The 21270-nt window shown below is 43.9% G+C and overlaps 4 protein-coding genes across 6 annotated transcripts; 3 read left to right on the plus strand and 1 right to left on the minus strand.

Moving 5' to 3' along the window:
• The first annotated feature begins 45 nt into the window (after positions 1 to 45).
• On the plus strand, positions 46 to 1658 carry LOC117646598 (eukaryotic translation initiation factor 3 subunit K). Its single transcript, XM_034387647.1, has 4 exons — positions 46 to 206; positions 560 to 779; positions 1060 to 1279; positions 1356 to 1658. Exons 1-4 carry the CDS (start codon positions 154 to 156, stop codon positions 1511 to 1513), a joined length of 651 nt encoding a protein of 216 aa, XP_034243538.1. The 5' UTR covers positions 46 to 153; the 3' UTR covers positions 1514 to 1658.
• Positions 1659 to 1973: 315 nt separating this feature from the next.
• Positions 1974 to 4606, plus strand: LOC117646596 (lipase 3-like). Of its 2 annotated transcripts, none has more exons than XM_034387646.1 (8): positions 1974 to 2407; positions 2480 to 2681; positions 2785 to 2899; positions 2976 to 3225; positions 3393 to 3456; positions 3890 to 3974; positions 4103 to 4248; positions 4325 to 4606. In XM_034387646.1, exons 1-8 carry the CDS (start codon positions 2303 to 2305, stop codon positions 4456 to 4458), a joined length of 1101 nt encoding a protein of 366 aa, XP_034243537.1. In that variant the 5' UTR covers positions 1974 to 2302; the 3' UTR covers positions 4459 to 4606. The 2 variants fall into 2 exon arrangements, with proteins under 2 accessions (XP_034243537.1, XP_034243535.1); XM_034387644.1 differs by having other exon boundaries at positions 2976 to 3222; positions 3301 to 3456.
• LOC117646595 (UDP-glucose 4-epimerase-like) lies at positions 4598 to 9370 on the minus strand. Its single transcript, XM_034387643.1, is given in 10 exon segments — positions 4598 to 5571; positions 5682 to 5966; positions 6044 to 6224; positions 6312 to 6355; positions 6358 to 6490; positions 6581 to 6694; positions 6778 to 6899; positions 6979 to 7121; positions 8074 to 8167; positions 9337 to 9370. Coding segments are annotated over 10 exon segments (1188 nt in total). The 5' UTR covers positions 9356 to 9370; the 3' UTR covers positions 4598 to 5518.
• A 188-nt stretch (positions 9371 to 9558) lies between these two features.
• Positions 9559 to 18728, plus strand: LOC117646088 (WD repeat-containing protein 81). Of its 2 annotated transcripts, none has more exons than XM_034386774.1 (30): positions 9559 to 9754; positions 9838 to 9950; positions 10028 to 10154; positions 10348 to 10525; positions 10627 to 10892; positions 10976 to 11140; positions 11222 to 11407; positions 11507 to 11779; positions 11899 to 12099; positions 12181 to 12326; positions 12410 to 12585; positions 12682 to 12833; positions 12918 to 13214; positions 13299 to 13469; positions 13582 to 13851; positions 13946 to 14109; positions 14201 to 14720; positions 14810 to 14930; positions 15016 to 15236; positions 15319 to 15568; positions 15655 to 15830; positions 15909 to 16234; positions 16323 to 16723; positions 16799 to 16923; positions 17023 to 17117; positions 17219 to 17426; positions 17504 to 17824; positions 17922 to 18071; positions 18154 to 18260; positions 18337 to 18728. In XM_034386774.1, the coding sequence occupies exons 1-30, from the start codon at positions 9752 to 9754 to the stop codon at positions 18566 to 18568; spliced, it is 6141 nt and encodes a 2046-aa protein (XP_034242665.1). In that variant the 5' UTR covers positions 9559 to 9751; the 3' UTR covers positions 18569 to 18728. The 2 variants fall into 2 exon arrangements, with proteins under 2 accessions (XP_034242665.1, XP_034242666.1); XM_034386775.1 differs by having other exon boundaries at positions 11222 to 11404.
• Positions 18729 to 21270: the final 2542 nt, after the last annotated feature.

The following is a 21270-nucleotide window of genomic DNA, read 5'->3' on the forward strand; positions in this document are numbered from 1 at the left end:
TATATATATTTTTGTTTTGTTTATACTCCCTGTCCACGGTGCTCCGTGGCACTACTCCACGACTCCACGTTCGGTCGGTCAGTCGCTGCCCGCAGGCCACAACTAGTCAAGTCGGCGGAGCGATTTAGGAACGTACTCTTGTAAACTAGCAAAATGGCGGAAGCTATGCGGCAGCAGGTGGCGAATATGTTGAAGGGTATCGAAAGGTAATTACAGATTTTACTTGCCTCACTTACGTTTACTTCGGTGCAAAACCAAATATTCATTCTGTGGAAAATGTAGGTCTGGTTGCGACTCGCAATGAGTACCAGTTTCTCGTCATACGGAGTAGCATAACCTAACTTTTCTTCTCACATGTCAGCATATGTGTCTTCTGTTACAAACAAAATATTAGCTAATATTAGCTAATTCGTAATCAGTTTTTACTCTTGTCCCTCCTAAAAATTTGCCCTTTCTGATTTGGATGAATTTAACTCGCAGTTATTGCCTATACACTTCATTCATTTTCCATGTCAGTGATTGAACTGTCTTTTCTAATTTTACTCAATTTTTCTCCCAGATACAATCCTGAAAACTTAGCAACATTGGAGCGATATGTGGGTATGCAGTCGCAAGAAAACTCATACGACCTAGAAGCCAACCTTGCTGTTCTGAAGTTGTACCAGTTCAATCCCCACAAGTACAACAAGGATGTCGCCTGCAAAATTTTGCTGAAGGCTTTAACCAATTTCCCTCACACAGACTTTGTTCTCTGCCGGTGTCTTCTCAGTGAAAAACAGGTACTTAGCAATCTTATATCACCCTAGTGGTTTCAACAATATGGCATGCAGACATTCTGTCAGAAATGACCTGACATTGATTACATTAACCTATGATGACAACTAGCCAAAGCATAGCATTCGGATGGCAAGTCATTTATTTGAACTGTCGTCCTTGAGTGCTTTGAAGAAAATTGTTCCGAGAGCGATTTTGAACTTAATCTGAGGAAAAGAAATGTCAAAAGTAACTCAAGAGCTAACCAATTGCACATCACCAATATTGTATTTTTCTTAATTGCAGTGTGCTGAGAAACCCATGGACCAGATCATTTACTTAGCAGATATTTTGGAGAGGTGTGACTTCCAAGCTTTCTGGAACCGAATTTTGGGAATGCCTGAATTGTCGCTGCAGATTGTGGGATTTGCTGACTCCATTCGCAAATTCGTGTGTCACGTTGTTGGCATTACCTTCCAGACAGTTGAAAAGGCATTATTGTCTGAGTTATTAGGAGGTGTAGACGGTGAGTTTTACATAAAATTTCTTTGACAGGATTTAATTGTTTTTTGTAAATGTAACTTTAATACTGTTTATTTTAGCTCAAACTCTATCGCACTGGGTTAAGAAGTATGGATGGAAAGAAGATGGACAAGTGATTTTCATTGCTAGCCAAGATGAAAACATCAAGACCAAGAACATAACTGAAAAAATTGACTTTGAAAATGTGGGAGCCCTCATGTCTGCGTGCCAACGTTAAATTTGAACACCTCAGTATTTTGTGTTGATTGTCCAATCTAAGTTGTTGTCTCAATTTCCTCCCCATTGTCCATTTGTCACCCAAGCTTCCGATTTATTAAATTTGTAACAGAACTTGCAGAATATATATGCTTGTGTTTTTATAATTCTTACCTGATATTTCTTGGAAACCTCTACATTTGCTGAACATTTGTGCTAGGTGCTGACGGCAGAACTTACCCCTGGATTTTAGCTCGTGCAAACCGAAGCACGATGCTAATGTCCTGCGAAACGTAATATTGTTCGTTTTCTGAAGGCCGTGCCGAATGGTTGGCCTGTACTCACAGCCCTCGACTCACTGGCGCCAGGGGGATAGGCAACCCTATTGACATCTTTGAAACACACAACAAAAAGTGGCTGTTGTGCTGCGCTTGAACTTCTGATTCATGGATTGATAGTAACAGTCCGTGCCATTCCGGCATCAGTACGGGATGTATTTGTCGCAAACGATTGCGTCTTGTCCCGATCCCGACGATGGCAGTCCGTGACGCAGCGCGGATGCAAGGCTCAAGGGTGCAGCAGCAGCCGTGAGCTCGTTTCGCGAGACCCCTGTGACCTCGCGATGCGGTATCGCCTCGCCCAGGCAGGCCAGCCGATACTGTCCGAATGGCAAGGCAGCGAGTCGAGGCAAATTCCTTGCTAGTGTGGCGTGCGGCGCTTATTTGGGTTTCAGGCTTCAGTCCCACGAGTGCCGAGTGGACATCGACCGCGAAGTCATTGCTCTGCTGAATCGGAATCGAGCACCGTTGAAATGCCTCCCCTTTCGGAAAGGCCCACGCACTGCGCCGTCCTGGTGCTGCTGTGTCTGGTCAGCCTGGCCGCGCTCGAGGTGCTCGATGTCCCCGGCGAACATCCGGTAAGCCCATTCCGAGGACGGCGTGCCGATGCCGATGCCCTCTGGGAGGGAAATGACGCTCTTCTGGTGCAGGCCAAGCTGGCTCGCAGCCAGGGGTACCTCGGGGACCACCACTGGGCCACGACCGAGGACGGCTACCTCCTGAGCCTGTTCCGCATCCGGAACGAGACCGCCCTGCGCGCCATGGGTCGGGAGAAGAGCCCCGTGCTCGTCATGCCGGGCTTGGCCTGCAACGCCGCCATCTGGGTGCTCCTGGGGCCGGGGAAGGCACTTGGTGAGCTCGAGCGATCGCGGAGGGGCGGGTTTGTGCGCGACCGACCGAGCGCTTGCCTTCGGCTTCGGTATGCTGACCGACACTCCGAACTTGCCTGTGCCAGCGTACCTGCTAGCGGACCGCGGCTACGACGTCTGGCTGGGCAACTACCGCGGCGGCATGTACGCGCGCCGCCACGCCAACCTCACGGACCAGGATGCTGCGTTCTGGGACTTCAGGTCGAACCATTCCCTCGGCGCCCTCCTTGTCATCCAGTCAAAGAGATCGCTGACGTTGGCTTGTTGGCGTTGGCAGCTTCGACGACATCGGGCGCCTGGACGTGCCCGCCCTGCTGCAGGAGGTGGTGGCGCTGAGCGGCCACCCGACCGTGGCGTACATCGGCCACTCCATGGGGGCGAGCGTGCTGACGGTGATGGCGTCGTCGCGGCCGCGGTACCTGGAACGCGTCTCCCGCGCCTACCTGCTGGCCCCCGCCGCCTACATGGGCCACGCCTTGCAGCCCGCGGTCTACGGCAGCGCCGGCGCCGTCTCCACGCTGCACGTGCGTGCCGTGTTCCGTGCTTCGCGTTTGTCGTGAGAGCGGTGAGCGTGCCGGCCCTACTTTCGCTTCGCTTCGCAGGGAGGCTGGGGGCTGTTCGCGTCCGGTGAGATCCCCCTCAACTCGTGGTGGGTCCGCGCCGCCATCCACGGCGTCTGCTCCTCCGCCATGGCCACGCCGCTGTGCGTCCTGCTGGGTGGCGTGTACGCGGGCCACGACAGCGAGCAGATCAGCCAGGTGAGAGAGAAAGAGCGCCCCGAACTCCGGAGCGCACAGTGGTTCAGAAGCCGGTGGAGGCGGCCAAAACTCTATACGCGTTTTGAGCTCCAGAGTCGCTAAATGGGACTCGAACCGAACGTGTGACCCCACCAATCGATTCCTCGTTCGGAGAGCAATCCATTGGTGGGGTCACTCGTTCGGTTCGAGTCCCATTTAGCGACTCTGGAGCTCAAAACGCGTCTAGAGTTTTGGCCGCCTCCACCGACTTATGGCCCACTGTGGAGCGCCAGCCTTGACGCCAGCCTGACGAGCGCCCGCGGACGAGCGGATAGGCAAGCCCGCCGCGCGGTGTCGCCACGCGGCGCTGCCTATCCCCTGTTGCGCGGGCGCTCGGCTTGGCTCCGCACGGCCGAAGCAGAAAGAATCCCGGTGTGCTCTTCTTCTGCTCCAGGCGGACGTGCCCCTCTTCCTCAACTACATTCCGGACAGCATGTCGATGAAGAACGTGCGGCACTTCACGCAGCACTTCGGGCGCGGTGAGTCTCACTGCGCGTCTTTGGCCCTTCTCGATTAATCACGCCTGGCGTCTCTCGCCCAAGTTTTCTTGCACCAATGGTGACGCTGTTGACGTGATGCTCTCGGCCTTGCCACTTTTTCTGGCTAGAGCGCGACTTTCGGCGCTTCGACTACGGTGCGGAGGACAACCTTCGGAGGTACGCGAGCGAAGACGCACCCGAGTACAACGTCAGCAGGTCCACCTTCCCGGCCTCCGTCTACTACGGCGAGAACGACTTCCTGGTCAGCCCGCGGGTATGAATGACGTACGCTCGTGAGTTACGGTGAGGCGCCTTCGCTTTCAACTGTCAATGCGAACTTTTCTGTCCAGGATGTGTTGGCGTTTGCCGATACTCTGCCCAATGTGATCAGACCGCCTTACCGAATCCCGTACGACAAGTTCAGCCACATCGATTTCTTTTTGGCCAGGGATGCGAAAGCGTTCCTCTACGACCAAATGATTGAGGACCTGGATGAAGATGAACGGCAATTTGTGAATAATTAAGAATCATCAAAAGGTGTTCTAAAGCTATAAGTGTTAAACTCTTGATTGTTATTATTTTGATACCGGAGCTTAACTGGTATATAAATAAAGAAAAAACAATTAAAAATATTAAAGTTTTTATGTAACATTAACAAAATAACAACACGATGTGTGTTGTCACACCATTTTCTCTCAAACCCAAGCTACAACACTGACAGAAAAAACAAATGGGCAAGATTAAGTAATAAAAAATATAACATTTTGTATTGATTGAAATGATTATTGAAATACAATAAAGTGTTCAAACAATTGTTAAAACATTATTTTAAAGCAGGTACAATTTTTCATAGAACATTGAATCACACATTAGATAAGAACCAATAAAATTAATTAAATGCACATAATCTTCTTGTAACTTCACCAGGTAAATATAAAGCTGTGATAAAAATGAAGGTCAATAAATAAATGGAATTAAAGCAATAGCCAAGAGGACAAATTTGTCTTTCTCATTAGTTATCATGTCGTCAGAAAACCTCTTAATATGTTTAGGAACTCAAAGCAAAGAATGTAAGCAGCTCCTCAGCCACCACAGAAAAGGGCAACAAGGAAAAATTGGCTTGCTCAATTTAACTTTTAAAGAGAAGCAAGAAAAATCTTGCTATGAATGTTATTAATAAATACTTCTTACATACATTGTCAAAACCCAAACCTCAATTAAAGCCCGTGTATACATTGTTTATCTGTAATCAATGAACAACTTCCTTGAACAAAAGGCAAGAAGTGCATGATTGTTCTCATGTGGCAGGAATGAGACAGAACTATGGCACATCAATATCCCCATTAAATGCACACTATCACAAAAACAACAAAATAGTTGCTGAACCCCTGTTAAATTCCCTACAGGCAATCACCTACTTTTTTCTCTTTGGATTACTACGCTAGATTCCATATGGTTCGTTGAATGAATACAAACAAGACAAATTGAGCAAAGAGGGAAGATACTCTCAGATAATCAATTATTCGTACTCTTCAGTCTTAAGTCTAGCCCCTGAAACCGTTTGGATTGTTGGACTGCCATTTCCAAGTATCCTTGCCTAAGAAAAATGAGACAGAAAATACAAACTGTTACTTTAAACCATTTAAAAGAGAATTTCACTGATATAAAGCATAGCAGAAACAAACCACAGGTTTAAATGGTACCTACACATGTCTGACAAGTTGCGTTTTGCTGTCCAGCCAAGTTCCTTTTTGGCAAGAGATGGATCAGCAAAGGAGGAGGCAATGTCACCAGGGCGCCTCTCTACAATCTGGTACGGGATTTTTTTGCCACTTGCTTTCTGAAATTCATTGACTAGCTCCAAAACTGAAAAGCCTGCTCCTGTTCCCAAGTTGTACACTTTCCAGCCACTGAACTTCTCATCCATTACTTTTTTCGTTCCACTAATGTGACCCTCAGCAAGGTCCACAATGTGAATATAGTCTCTAACACCTGAGATGGTGAAAAAAATTAATTAAAAGTTAATGTCCTTAAAAGAATTAAAAATGAATTGATATTTATTTCTATACCTGTCCCATCCACAGTGTCATAGTCGTTTCCATATACTTTGAGTTCAGAACGCTTGCCTGTAGCAACTTGAGCAACAAAAGGCATTAAATTGTTAGGAATGCCATTGGGATCCTCCCCAATCAAGCCACTGCTGTGGGCTCCAATGGGATTGAAGTAACGTAGAGCAACAACACTCCATGTCTGTCCCCAGGCCCCCCAAAAAGGTCATTTTAGTAGAACAACAACAAACAAACACCAAGATGTTTTAATTTGAGGGATATTTCTAACCTTGTCAGATGCACAAAGATCTTGCAGTATTTCTTCAATGAAAATTTAGTCTTGCCATATGGATTGGTACAGCCTTGGCCAATCGGGTGGTCTTCTGTAAGAGGTAGCTTTTGGGGAAGACCATAGACCGTTGCAGATGATGAGAAAAGAAGCCTCTTCACATTAAATTCTTTCATCACCTTAACATAAATTAGGTGAAATAGAATGAGTTAAAAAAGTAACAACACACTGGAGGACAGTACACTATGTGGTTAGAGGCAAATACTTACCTCCAGAAGATTTATAGAGCCACCGACATTGTTTTTGTAGTAGGTGAGAGGAATCTCACAGGATTCTCCAACTGCTTTCAATGCAGCCAGATGAATAACACAAACAATGTTATGCTGTTAGAGGGCAGATAAGATCTGTCAAACTAAATTTCTTTTCAAATTGAAACATTCAAGAGAAAGAAAAAAAATGAAGGGACCTTTGAGAAGACGCTTCTTAATGCTGCCACATCAAGAAGGTCAACATCATAGAATGTGACAGTCTTGTTAGTAATTTTCTCAACTCTTCTCAATGACTCTGGTTTTGGACCTCCATCTTGACCTAGTATGCAAAAAGGGTATTATGGTATACAAAATATTCATGCTAGCACTTGTTGATTGGGAAAGGAAATTGTACGCACCTCTCAAGGCATTAACAAAGTTGTCAATGACAACAACATTAAATCCACTGTTCAAAAGCTCCACAACTATGTGGGAACCAATGAAACCAGCCCCTCCAGTGGCTAAAACCACAGGCTCATCAGATATGCGAGACATTTCCTTCCTGTAAACACACATCACATAAAAAATAAACAAAAATCTTCAGAATTATATATGTTGAGTTAAAGTAATGAAAGCATAAAAGGCAAAGTAAATTAATTGCTAATACGTTTCAGAGTCAAGTGTTAATGCCAGCCACCAAAGTTACATTCAACAATTCCTGCACAATAGTGATTGAAAGAGATCAAACTTCTCAAAGTCATTTCTTCAACCAAGCACTCCACCACAAAAGCAACCCGCATCCACAGGCAATTTAGTCTCATGCACCCACGCTGCAAATTATACATATCATGCTATAGGAGTGAGTGAATGATAAAGAAGTTTAGAAAAGGAAAAAAAAAGACACCAAATAAACAAGATTTAACTAGTCAGTTAAGCATAAGAATGAGAGTTATAGATTCATAATAATGCACATAATGTGTAATAAAGTATTACTCTTTAAATTTTGACTGATGACCTTGTAAGGATGAAAGTACACAGACCACAGAAACAGAGTGTAGATATTCTGCTTGAATATTTTCAAGTCACAGACCTGAAAGTTATGAAGTGTCTCAATCTGCAAGGCACTGAAAGAAACTGTCACTTTTCCCACCACTCTTATCTAGAGGTCACAGGCATGCCATGAGGATCTCTTGGGGAGTATAGTTTACTGATAACACGGCCAAGGAGAGTACACAACAATAACAAGCTTCACAAAACCACCACCTCAGACCTTCATGGTTTCAGAAAGAGAATCTTTTTTTAAAATTCCATTATACCTTTTATCAGTATTATAAACTAAAAAAATCGCAAAACCGTAACCAGAAACAAAACACAAAGCAGAAAACGGGGTAAAATTCATACTTATTAGTTCAAACCACCAGAAATTTGGCAATTGATACACAAGGTCATGCAAACTGCGAATCAATTATCGGTCAAAGAAGGATGGTGAACAAACGGTGGCACAGGGAACATACCATGTCTGCAGCTGTCTCACGAGCACAACAGAGGCAACTGACAGCAACAGAACTGCGATACTCCTTCCAACCTCCATACTAAATTTATTTAAATCTGCGCTAGAAAAAAATTAGCATGTGTTAAGCTACACAAAAAGCATTCCAGGATTCTGTAAAGCATATAGACTGCATTTTTCAGTGACAGACGAAACTCCAGAGATACCATGATTTTAAATGTGACTTCAAAATAAAGCACCCAAGAAAAAAAAAGAGACATATGGAGCATAAGTTCACAGGCAAGGACAGCAAGTAACAAAAGAGTACTAGGCTGAACGAATTGGAAAAGAGCTTCTTTGTAATTTTTTAAACCTTTAAAATAGATCACTAATGCTAAGCCAGAAATTGTAACATTTGTGATATGAAGACTGTTCATGAGCTTCAAATTTAAATAACTGAGCTTATGCTTCATATATACAGCCAAAGACCCAAGCTCTCTTTGCTCAGTTAGAAAAATGTAAAAATGATGTTTCAAACGTCATTTCTATAATTTTTTTTTTTTAGAAATTTGATGATGTATGCAATTTCAGTGGCAGATATAAAGTGTGCAGAGCATAGCAAAACAATAGGCAGCAGCACAAATCACAGTTCTCACATCATTTCCTTCCGCAAGCGACACCAAGGACAAGCTTAATTGCGCAGCATCTTTTGACCCATACTTTCTTTCACATCTGTAGTGCGCGGGTCTAAACAAAATTCCTATGAGGAACACCTACCCAATTTCTTGAATATACTGCTACCTTTAAGTATTTAACAAAACTACTTCAATTTCTACACGCAAGATTAAATTTCTGGAATCCCTGACTGCACATAACGTTAAAATAAAAGCAAATCTAGAAAAGTTGTCATCCGGAAGACAGAAAACCATTGGTTGGGGATTCAGCCGCAGAAATTTTTTATCTCTCCAAATTTTATTAAAAGGCTCAACGTCAACGTCGGGCTACTCATCAACTTAACCTCTACACACACATGAACTCAATCCAGTATGTAAACAAAATTCATTCGAGACTGTACTAAACGTCTAAGCATAAAACACAGAATTATCTGTCGCTACAAAAAGTAAACGATGAAAATCAACATCACCAGCTAAAATGTGCGATAAATGATGGCACGGCAGTCGAGCTCGGAATGTCGTCAAGTGCAAGTGTCAGCAGTCAGCAGAGCAGACGTCGCAGACGTCAACAAGCGAGGGGTGTTCGTGTAGTCGATCGAACCGGTACTACTTACCGTTTGCCAAGAAATGCATGTAGATAGTGAATGCAAACACCGAAAAGAACCCTGCAGAGCACATAATCAATCTTTTCACTGCTCCAGCGAGTTAAAGTCCCCTCCAGGGTTGCCGTTACGGGATTTCACCCCTTTTAAGCCGCAGGGTGGTCAGATTTGCTTTCTGGCCAATCTCTGCTCGCAAAAACTGCCCTCTAGAAACGCAGAGCGCAGAGTGACAGCTGAAGGGAGGGGCGAGGGGTGGGTGGAGCAGAGGGGTAGGTGTTTACAAAAACAGTCCAGATCTGTCACTTTATCTCTTTTAAGCATTTTCACCTGTTCACAACATAATTTGACATCCTACTTGAATCAAACGTATGAGTCATTAAGTTGTTTATTATCTGATGCATTTATTCTCTACTTGAATGAATGTACAATGGTAAGCGGCCGATACAAGCTCTAAGTGACACTGCACACCTCCTTCTTCACTATGTCTCCAGCCGTTTTTGTTATCTGTTCTAGACTGTCTCAACACTCTCTCATGTTTCGGAAGTCCTTGGAATACCAAAGAGTTATCTTCGTGCACCGATTGTGGACCACATTGTCGATGCAACTGTTCACAAAACATGGATGAGGTAACTGTATGCCCTACTGTGATTATTCCGTCACAATCAAGTACCCGTAAGTCTCATTATATCTTCGATTAATGCAGGACGCTGATTCAAACTGGCCAAACACCTGAATTTATTACCCATGATACATTTGGAGAGGATGAGGTTCGGTCTTGGGTACAGCAGGGAGAAGACTTGGGACCAGATTGGCGTCGTTATCGTTTAAGGGTTGAGTATACTTTTATAATGACAGCTTGGTTTTATTCCTTATTACATAAGGCATCAGGGTGTCTGGAGTGTGGACTCATTTCAAAGGCTTCAATTAACTTAAAAGTTTAATGTTGGATAGTAATGCTGATATCACTCATTGTCTGATACATTAAAAGCTATTGACTTCTACTATTTCCTTCCTTTAATTCAGGTCATTCTGAAACAAGCTAAACAGGTTATACCTCTTCCTCGATTACGATCTACAGCTAACAATACTAATGACAATAGCTCTGGAGAAACTGTTCTCTCTTATGGTGAATTACTTCACTACATTAGTCATACTAATCATAGAAACATGTGGAAGGATATGTATAAAAAGTATTATCCTGGTAAGGCTTTCCTTTCAAAATTAAAACTCTATGTGAGACATGTACTTAGCAGCAATCCATTTCTAATAAGTTCATTAATTCCTTAAATTTTATTGTTTTAGATCGGAATATGGTCAAAGAAACAAATGAGGAACCTCATATAAACTTAGTTGGCTTTGACTCAGCATTGAGAGATGTAATTGCTCGCACATATGGGTGTATGATCATCAACCTTAATAGTGGCCCTGAATTGGATTTTAGTCAACGAACGCGACGTAATTTACACAAGCTTGAACCTCATTGTAACATTCTACCTGCTACTGTTGCTATTGAGACTGAGAGCTCCTTTATATTATTATTTCACCCATTCATACCCTACACGTTGCAGGTACTGTCATTGTGAATCAGCACAGTCTTGAATATGCTATTTCGTATAGACCGTCACCTTCACACCCTTTATCTTTAAAACAGGATTGTGTCAGCTTCAGTCCAGCAATTCTTGGCTCATGTCACACAAAACCTCTTTTCATTTTGTATCAGTTATTGCAAGCCATGTGCACACTTCATGACAGAGGTCTTGTCCTTGGGAATGTCACACTAAGTGACATTTTACTGTCACAAAATCTTTGGATTCAGGTAATTTGCATAAGTCTTTAATAACAGTAAACAATACATACAAAACCAGGAGAACTTTTAACATAGTGTTTCTTGAACCAGGTCATTCCTTCTTTAGAAGATAATATTTATGACATTCCCTTAGAATGTGAATCAAGTTTCCTTAAAGATTGCAACAAAGCAGAAGGCAGAAGTAATTCTGATAACTTCTCCTTTACTGATGAGAATGTTCTTTTGAAAACTGATGCTGTATGTCCTGATGACTCCTGTAAACACACAAAAAAGGTGGTATGTCTGTTTTCTTTCATTTCATTGATTTATTTGCATGAAAAAAAATGAAATATGATAGTTATTTTTAGCTTTGTCAATACAATTTTTCTGCTTCAGGAATGCTCTAAAGACCAGTGTATTGGGTTGGAGAAAGCTTGTCACTCATGGATTACTGGTCAAATGTCCAATTTAGAATACATTACCCAGCTGAATCGTTTGGCGGGACGTAGACTTGGTGATCCCACTTGCCACCATGTTTTGCCTTGGGTCTCAGATTTTTCAGGCCCTAATGGGGGCAACTGGAGAGACTTTACCAAGTCCAAATTTCGACTGAACAAAGGTGATCGTCAACTTGATTTGACCTATGACATTGCCGCAAGCAGCTCACAGGTAATGAGATTTATTTTAGGGCAACCTTAATTTTTAGGTTTTACAATTTACATATATTTTTAAGCTGGTTCTGCTCAAATATTTTTGCTTTCTTTTTAAATATAAATTTTTGGGCGCAGGTTCCTCATCATGTTTCTGATGTCCTATCTGACATAACTTACTATGTTTATTTGTCTCGGAAGACACCCAAATCTGTGTTATGTAAAGTTGTAAGATCAACATGGGTCCCAGCAGAGTATCCATCCTCTATTCAACGTATGCAAGAATGGACTCCGGATGAATGTATTCCGGAATTCTTCATGGATGCCTCAGTTTTCAAGGTGCTGCTAATTTTTGTATGTATTAGAGAATTTCAAATTTATGTACTTCATCAATTAACCCAATTATTCATTTTTTTCTAGTCCATTCATGAAGATTTGCCTGATTTAGAGATTCCAAGCTGGGCTTCAAGTCCTGAAGAGTTCATTGAAAAACATAGGGAGATGTTGGAGTCCCCTTATGTTTCTGAAAGACTGAATCACTGGATTGATCTAACATTTGGTTACAAGTAAGCCAATGCTCTTTTTTCTTCCTGTATTGAATTGTTTTCAAGCTGCAGTATTTATTGTAAGTTATTTTTACCTTCTTCAGACTGTCAGGAGCTGCAGCTGTGAAGGCAAAGAATGTGTGCTTACATTTGGTTGACAGCCACACAACTTTAAACAGTTCTGGTGTTGTTCAATTGTTCACTCAGCCTCATCCACAGAAAGTTTGTGCTTCACCCTACTGGGGAAAGGTGCCTCCTCGAATCATTTCTCCCCTGAAGGGTGAGTTTTCCCATCTGTTCTCAATAGCAATAAATACTTCCTTTTTAAAAAAATAATTATATTATCTTTTTTTTTAAATGGGAAAAAAACCCACAGGTGCAAGAATTGAACGTGAAAGTGCAGATGAGGAGTTCAGTGGTTCTGGTTTTGATGATGAAGACTCAAATATAGCTCCCTCATCAAGTCATAATAAGCCATCTCCTTTGGTGCTCACTCGCTTCCTAAGTCGATCCCGTGGATCCCTATTGGTAAGATTATTACCTACCAGTAAAGTCTGTTATCACTGTTTGGATTTTATATTATAGAATCTTCACTGTAAATTATTTTTACAGACTCCATCTGCTGAAGACATGCCTTCCTCTAATCCAATCCTCTCAAAAGCCACATGTCCTACCAATGTCCAAGGCAACCCAGGAGCTGTTGGTGCTGCAAACTCTACAATTTATTTGCCACGAGATTTTCATCCAGTTAGTGCCTTGCAGGCTGTTGAGTCATTACACACCTTCTTAGGGAAGACGTTTCATCATGGTGTTACAGAAGATTCTTCTGTTACATTTGATGGGGAACATAGGCCTGTCACTAGATATAAATTACAAATTGTTGCTTCAAAGAGATTTAAAGAAATGCAGGTAAAAATATTACCAAGAAATAATGTTTTTCAATGTTTTGCTCTTTTTGTTTTTGTTTTTTAATTTTTCTGCCCCATTTTTCAGGTTTTGGGTTGTTTGATTGTTGAGTTGTTTTTAGCTGGTCGAATAAGAGCATCAGCCACCTCACATGAACAACGTCTCCAAGTATGCCAATCAGTTGCTCGCCATTGTGGCGATCAGTTACCCCGTTGTGTGAGACAAGTTGTTTTCTTGTTGCTGCAACTCCCTAGTCCTGTAAGTTTCATCAAACTCCTCAAATGCCAGGAGAAATAATTAGAAAATCATCATTGATTTATATATTTGAAAAAATTAATAATTTAGGATGGTATTTTTCTATTTTTTCAAGCTGGCTGGAGAAGACTCAGACTGTTCTAATCTTAACAGTGCTGGGTTTCGATATCCACTAATTTCTACAAATGGATTGCCACCTCCTTCTGCTCATCAATTCTTGCAGCCCTCTCTTTCCTCAATGCTCATTGCCTTCCCCAAACACTTCCTGACTGTATTTGGTTTGTTGAAAAAGACACAGGACTATGCATCTCTTTCGCGAGAACTTTGTTACCAGGCGGAACTTGTGGATGGTCAGGAGGATGACATCCAAATGTTATCCGACAAAGTAAGTTGCAATAACTATTCTCTGCATGTTACTGTATGTTTTCTATTTGTTTCGTCACTTTCACTCTAAGTTTGATCTCCCCAAATGTTTTTAGCTTCAAGAATGTTGGGTCAAGACTGTTGCCCATGATTTAACCTTAATATTACCACTGCTAGACACATCCTTAGTCCATCTGCTACTTCCACACATCAGACAGTTAATGGAAGATCCCAATTCTGCGGTTGTTGCCACATGGTATCTCTTTGATCCAATAGCTCAGTAAGTCTTACATCACACTCCTCAATATTTTACAAATACTGTGAAAATTATGATTTTTATGTATTTATTCATGTGTTTGTTTTATTTTTAGAGCTTTGGGTCCATCTGCAACTTGCACTCATCTTTTGGACACAATCCTCAAACTTTACAGTGAATTTCGTATCAATGATGACAATATGAAGGATTGTGGTGGTTCTGTGGATAATGAGAAGATCCTTAGTAGGCATGTAAAGCAAGCTAAACTTTTCCATCGTACCTTTCTTCTGCGCCTGCTAGTTCGGTTTGGCTTAAAGGCTTTCCTTGACAACTTTATTACACCTTTAGTGGAAGCTGTGGGAGGCTACCATGAAACTGCTCGTCAAACTAACTCAGCATTCAATGACAATGGAATGCGTTTGCGGGGGAACATGGCTTCTTCTCCTCATGGCTTGAATGAACCATCACTTTTAGATGTCGGTGATGCTGCTAATCAAGATTCATCTGTGGGAAAGTCCCTTAACTCTGGAGGTTTTCTGTCACCCATGGAAGATGATTTATCAGGAGGGGAAAATGAGACAGAAAAGCCTCAGAAACCAAGTACAAATCAAGATGGCAGTGGGGTGGAAACTGAGGTAAATTGTTGTGGTACCCCTTGGATAATTGTTAAGGGCATAAACCTAAATGTGACCCCTGTATTTTAAGTTAATGAACTCTTTGACAGGTGGAACCAGAAATGTTTGTTCTTGATGCTGATGATGATTCAGCTCCTCTAGATCGTCTCATGGATCAATTAGATTTTCAACCAGATGATACTGACGATTATGAAGATGCACACCCATTTGGTTGGTCCTCAATAAAATGTTAACATTGTGTCCTTTTCAAAAAGTAAAAAAAAAATCAATGTTTTTTTTTCCTATTGGTTTTTAGATTCTAATGCTGGTCCAAAGTCCCCAACAATACCAATTCCAGGAAATTCTGGCACAAGCTATGAGTCTAGAATGTTCTCTAGCGATTGTGAGGATGCAAAGAATGATGGAGATGAATTTGATGGCAATCTTTCACATGCATCAGTAGCAAAAACTGATGATGAGTGCTCTATTGGTCTGTCTGGTACACGATCTGCTATGAAATTTGATAAGGATTTTAAGGTAACCAAGTTGTGATGTTTTGGGACTAACTGAGTAGCATCATTGTATCCCTTATTAAGATTCTATTTAAAATCTGTCTTAGGTCAGTGACGTCAGTACCGAATCCTTGATATGGCTGGCCCACAGATTGGGGCCTGTGCTGACTGCTCGTTACCTCTCTAGAAATCTTTTGCGGATGCTCACCCTATGCTACTTACGTGTAGAGAACTTGCAACCAGTTCCTACATCTGGGAACACTTTTCCATCTCCCGATACTCTCCAAATTGTAGGATGGAACATAGTGGGAGATCAGAATGCAACTAATGTTTTGGAATGTTTATCAACAATTTCAGGTACTGTTTCATATAAATACTGTATGTGCAACGTCTTTTTCCAATTATTTTTTTAAATTTGAAGATCTACATGTTAACTTTTACAGCTCTCTATGGAGAACAATTGATTGTACTTCAATACTTGCCTCACATGGGTGAACTTATTGCACATTGCAGAAGGAAACTTACTCAAAATCTTGAGGCAGGATTAGTTGGCTGTCTTGCTTTATTACGCCACATCATTCCATACATGACTGATAATACTTTAATGGATCAATTACAGGTAAAACTTAAGAAGTTATGACTGTAATTGTTGTGTTTTTACATTTTGTGAAACTGTATACCATTGCGTGTTCCACAGGATGTAATTTTAAAGACAATTCTTCACCCTTCTGTGCGGCTTTTGTCAACCACCAGAATGGCCTATCCTTCAGGCTGGGCTGCACGCATGGCAGTCACAACCAAGTTTTGTGATGCCTTGTACCTGTTGTCCCTGCGTCTTGGAAGAGAGATGACTCACCGGCATCTTGCAGTTCCAGCATTGCAAAGATTCTTTTTAACTTTTAGCAAAGCTCATGTTGATAGAGAAAATGCCATGGCTCTGTCAGCTACACCCAATTCTAATGCCTCAGGAGATGGTCTTCTTATGGAAAGTGTTGCTCAAAGAGACACAGTGAGCCCTATGAGGTGCGCTATGATGTTTGTTTCGTAGTGACCTTAAAAATTAAACAAGAAAGCCCAAACTATGATTAAGATTTTATGAATTATTTTTCAGATCCTTAGAAGAATCTAGTTATCTTGAAATTAGAAGAGACGGTACTATCACAGAATGGGCTGTGCGACGTGGTGTTCCTGTTCAAATAACACATGTCAGGAGCCGTTCCAAGATATGCGACAGCGAATCTGCTGATTCGTATTCACCACCACAAGCCCTTAAAAAATCTCAAACTGAAGAAGAAGCCAATTCAGTTGGAGTTGATTTTGATCCTATTCGTACACATGCTCAAGAAGAACTCCGATTAGTATTCAGCCCTCAGTTAGCACACTTGGTCTACATTCCCTTTTTCAGATTCTTGGGTGGGCCAGTGGTTGAACAGTCTCTTAAAAATCATTTGTTAATTCAGGATCTTTGTTTTGAGTATGAGCAAGAGATGCAGCATGTTGGACCCAGTGGTGGTGAGTCTCTGGAAGCAAAATCCCTTTATTTGTTTTGGTATTTTGAATGACAAGCTCTGAAATTCTTGTTCATAGTTCCAGATGACATGTTCTATCTTTCGGACTATTTGTCACCTCCTACTCCTTTAGATATGGAGAGAGCTGGATCTGGAAGTTTTGGCACTAATGTTGCATTGGTTGGCAATCGCATCGAACTTCAGGTCAGACTTTAGAAATAGTGTAATTATTTTCTTGTATTTTAAAAAAAAATTATTTGCTTATGAAGTTGAACTTATTTATTTTTGTTACCATTTGATTAGCGGCCAGATATTCGAAGTGGAGGTTCTAGTGTTGAACAAGTACAACATGAGGCAATGATCCAAGCTGATCTTAGGGTTGAAACAAGTCCCACAAGGTATCAATTAATTTGCACCGCAATTATGCCTTACCAAGTAAATTTGCATCATATGTTTGTCTTTGGGTATTAACTACCTTCCTTTATTCAAAAACCTACAGGCATTTGAGAGGAAATTGGCTTGCCTATTGGGAGCATGAAATTGGCAGAGCAGAGAAGGACTCACGGTTTAATTTTAAACAGATCAAGCTTCAAACTTTTGCTGGGCACACAAATGCAGTTCGAAGCATTGTGGCTTTGGGAAATGAAAATAGCTTCCTGAGTGCTAGCAGAGACAAAACAGTAAAGTTGTGGTCTCTGAGAAGTCAGGTACGTTGATTTGGTGTTACAACCTTTTCAGTCTTTTGGTATAAAAATAAATATAATAAGATTTTCTTTTCTTTTAGGGGGATGGAAGTACCATTTCACAGTGTCAGTGGAATTTCACTGGACATCGTAAATCAATAATCTCTTTGACATTTATTGAATCTCTGAGACTCGTTGCATCATGTGACTCTGTTGTCCAAATATGGGACCCATGGTATGGTAGGGTGGTGAGCAGTCAACCAGGCGAATCACTTGGAGGCTCTGTGTCAACTAGAAACCCTCCTCCCATCAATGTCTTGAGGGCATTGCCTGCGCCCTCTTCATCAATCTTAGCTGCAACAACGGATTCAACTCTACGGCTCTTGGATGCCCGATTATGCCTGTACATCAACCAGTTAAAGGTGGGAAATTTATGAGCCCCTTAGAACTGGTAAAACTGTCGTCAATTCGCACATCTGTCATTTGTCTAACCTCCTTTTCAAAATTTCTATGTTGTAGGTATCTTTGACTCCAGTTGGTCTTGTCCGTTGCATCGCTATTGGTCCCAGTGGATTTTGGGCAGCTGTTGGTCAGTCATCTGGCTTTCTAACAATCCTTGATATTCGCACTGGACTTGTTATTGCTTCCTGGAAAGGCCATGAAGGAGAGGTATGTCAATGAGGTGAAATTGGGCTGGTTGTAACTTTTCACCGTTCAAATTTTTTCCTACCCTTGCTTTTTTTTTTAACAGGTTCTTCAGTTAGTGGCTGTAAATGATACTACATTGGTCAGTTCCTCATTAGATCAGACAGTTTCTGTTTGGAATGCTGTTGATGGCAAACTTAGGTTTCATTTAAGGTAAAGTCTGAAGAGATGTGTAACATTTTGATCTACATACAGAAATACATAATATTCTGTAATTCATCTATTTCAGGGGCCCAACAGAGCCTGTGCACTGCTTAGGTGCTTACTGCTCCGAACTCATATCTGGAACCACAGCTAATAGAATTGGGGTTCACACTGCAATAGACTCTGCTGCATCATTTTCTTCAACTCGTCTTCGATCGGATACTTTCCGCGGAGTTTTAACTACCATGGCTGTTTTGCCGTCCAATCGCCTTCTCCTTCTTGGTGCTGACAGTGGAATTATTACACTGCTGTCATAGTAAAAATAAATTGAATGAACTTAAAATAAATTATGGTTGTACTTGTAAATTATGGGATCAATAATACACAAAGCCTAAGACTTGTTGTCTGTGATATATTATCTATATTGTATCAATTAAATGTAACTTAAGACTATGCATTGGAATAAAAAAACAAAAAAGCAAAAATGGAGATTGATGTTTATTGAAACCTGGGCTTGGTTTAACTCAGATGGGGCAATGAGGCGGAGGGAGATGGAGATGACGGTGTTTTCGTATCATAGGTCATAGCCAAAATCTGTTGTTTCATTTCATTTTTTCCACTGTGTCTTGAATATTTTTTAGACGGCCGTCCATCCCCTCCCCACCACAACTCCCACCCCTGCATCAGCATACGCCACGCGGACGCGGTCCGTGCCGTGCCTTGGCCGTGCCGCTGCACCCCTTGCCTCCCTTCGGGTCGGGCTGGTCGAGTCGGGCTCCCCTACCCTCAACCCATTGGTTCCCTCCAAACATAAAAAAGGAGGCAGGCGCGCTGTGAGCTGCGCGCTTCAATCCTTTAGGGGAGGGGCTTGTGAATGGGAAGGAGGAGAAGGGTTGGGCAGGGAGGCTCGCTGACGTGTCTGCCTGATGCAGTCTGCAGTTGCAAGGCGGCCCGGCAAAGGGCAGGACACACCAGTGTGCGCTGTGGCGTCATTTGAATGTGCCTCAAGGACTGTGCGGCATGGTGCAAAGAAGACCTTCGCCTGTTTGGATACAGCATTGACTATCTGAGTGTAGAGTGTGTTCAGGTAACAGCATTGCCTTTTTTTTTTTGAACAGACACCCTTGTTTGTTAATTCTACGGCAGTCACAATTTTGAAATCGTCCATTTTAAAGTCATGGCTGGAACCTACTCTCAGCCTCCATATTCCTCTTTATTTTTTGAACTCTGCCGGGTTCCCTTTTGCATTTTTTCTGACAGAAAGAAAAAGGTTTTGAACATTTTCAAACCTTTATTTTTAACCTTTTTTTTTTTCAAATTTTAAGATTTTTTTTTAACATTAAATTAATTTGAGCGGTTAATGTTGGAGGGATTGTGACCACGCCCCGCTCTGCAACTGGTTCCTTCTTCCTTCCGCGAGTTGAGCGAGTTCCTGTTCGCCGCTACCCGCGCGTCACGTCGCGTCGCGCGTGTACTTCCCTTCTCCCTTCCCTCCACGCTTGGCTCGGGCAGCGCAAGCTAGCGCGGACGGCCGAGAGATGGCGCGGTCCGTCCACCGGCTTGGCTCTTGCCTTCGTTGTTTCATCTCATCCTCATCTAAGCGGTGCGGTGGTGGCCCGGACGTGGTCTCCATGTCCATGATGGAGAAGGGGACGTAGTTATAGCACTACGACGGCACTCGTGCTCCTAGGTGCTCGCCGACTTGGACGCCGCGCTGGTGTGGTGTGCGACATTTGGCACGTTTTGTACGTTGCGTACCGGCCGTCTCAGCCAGGTCAAGCATCAGCCGCGCCGGCACGCCGCGGAAGCAGGAAAAGCGACTCGCGCCGCTTCAAAAAGTGACAGAACATAGCCATCGCCGGTCGCGGGTCGCGGCCGCACGACACCCCCCTCTCTCTTTCTCCTCCCGCAGCATCGCTCAATAAATTCTCATCTCAGAGTCGCCCCCACCCCCCGCCCCGCGCCCCGCGCGCTGCCACCCTCCGCCACGCAGCCACCCTCGGGGTCTTGCAGGCCGCCACGCTGCCATGCCGCCGCACCGCGAGGACCGCGAGGACCGCGGGGACCGCGAGTCGCGGCGCCAAGACGCGCCTAAAACTCCCCTCCATGTGTGACGACGGGCAACGGGCACCTCGGGCACGGAGGCACAGTCCGCGAGTGCCGGCAAGTTCGACGGGGAGCCCGCACTGCCGATGCCGTTCGGCGGCAAGTTGAAAAGGGGTGCGGGACCGCGGTCTTTACCGCGCTCCACTTGAGCGGCAATCAAGTCATTTTCCAGGCGGGCGGCGGCCTCGACGGCGTCCTCGACGGCGGCGCTCCAGGGGCGCCATGCCCTGGCGCCCCACGGCGCGCCTCGCACGCGGTGCGGCTGCGGCACAGCGGGGTCACCGTCAAGGAGGCCGGGCAGCGCGCAGTTTACTCGGGGCCACCGCCTCCGCCACCTCGGCCATTACAAAGACATTATGCTGCTGCGGAGGGACGCACCGGGTGGGATTATGCGAACCCTGGACCCGGGATTAAACGGTGTCATGCGGGCCTCGCCAAATGCTGGCACGTTTGACAGTGTACCCGCCGCCGGGCTGCGCCGGGCCGTGGCCGCGCGAGGGTGGCGACGCGGGGCGCCGCGGGGGGAGGCGCGGTTGGGGAGGGTGAGGGCGAGGCTCTTGGGGGAGTCGCGAGCGAGTTGACCCCTGCCTGCGCGCCGCGACAACATCTCGCGCGTCCACATGCACTCACACACGCACGCGCGCGCGCACACACACACACACACACACACAACACACACACACACACACACACACACACGCACGCACTCACTTCCAGCGCGTTTGTGTCCAGGGATGTCAGCGTGCCTCGGCGTGCCCCCCAGTTCTTCACGCCTCCCCTTCGCCCTTCTCCTACGGGCCGCGCGGCAAAACTTTTCTCCTCCTCCTAGATGAAGGTGAAGTGGCAACCCAATTATCAAGTTAGTGATGGCCGGGGCGGCCGGGGCGGCCAGGGCCCCCGGCGGGGACCGGGG

This window comes from Thrips palmi, unplaced genomic scaffold, assembly GCF_012932325.1.
Source record: "Thrips palmi isolate BJ-2018 unplaced genomic scaffold, TpBJ-2018v1 HiC_scaffold_19, whole genome shotgun sequence".
Taxonomy (NCBI): Eukaryota; Metazoa; Arthropoda; class Insecta; order Thysanoptera; family Thripidae; genus Thrips; species Thrips palmi.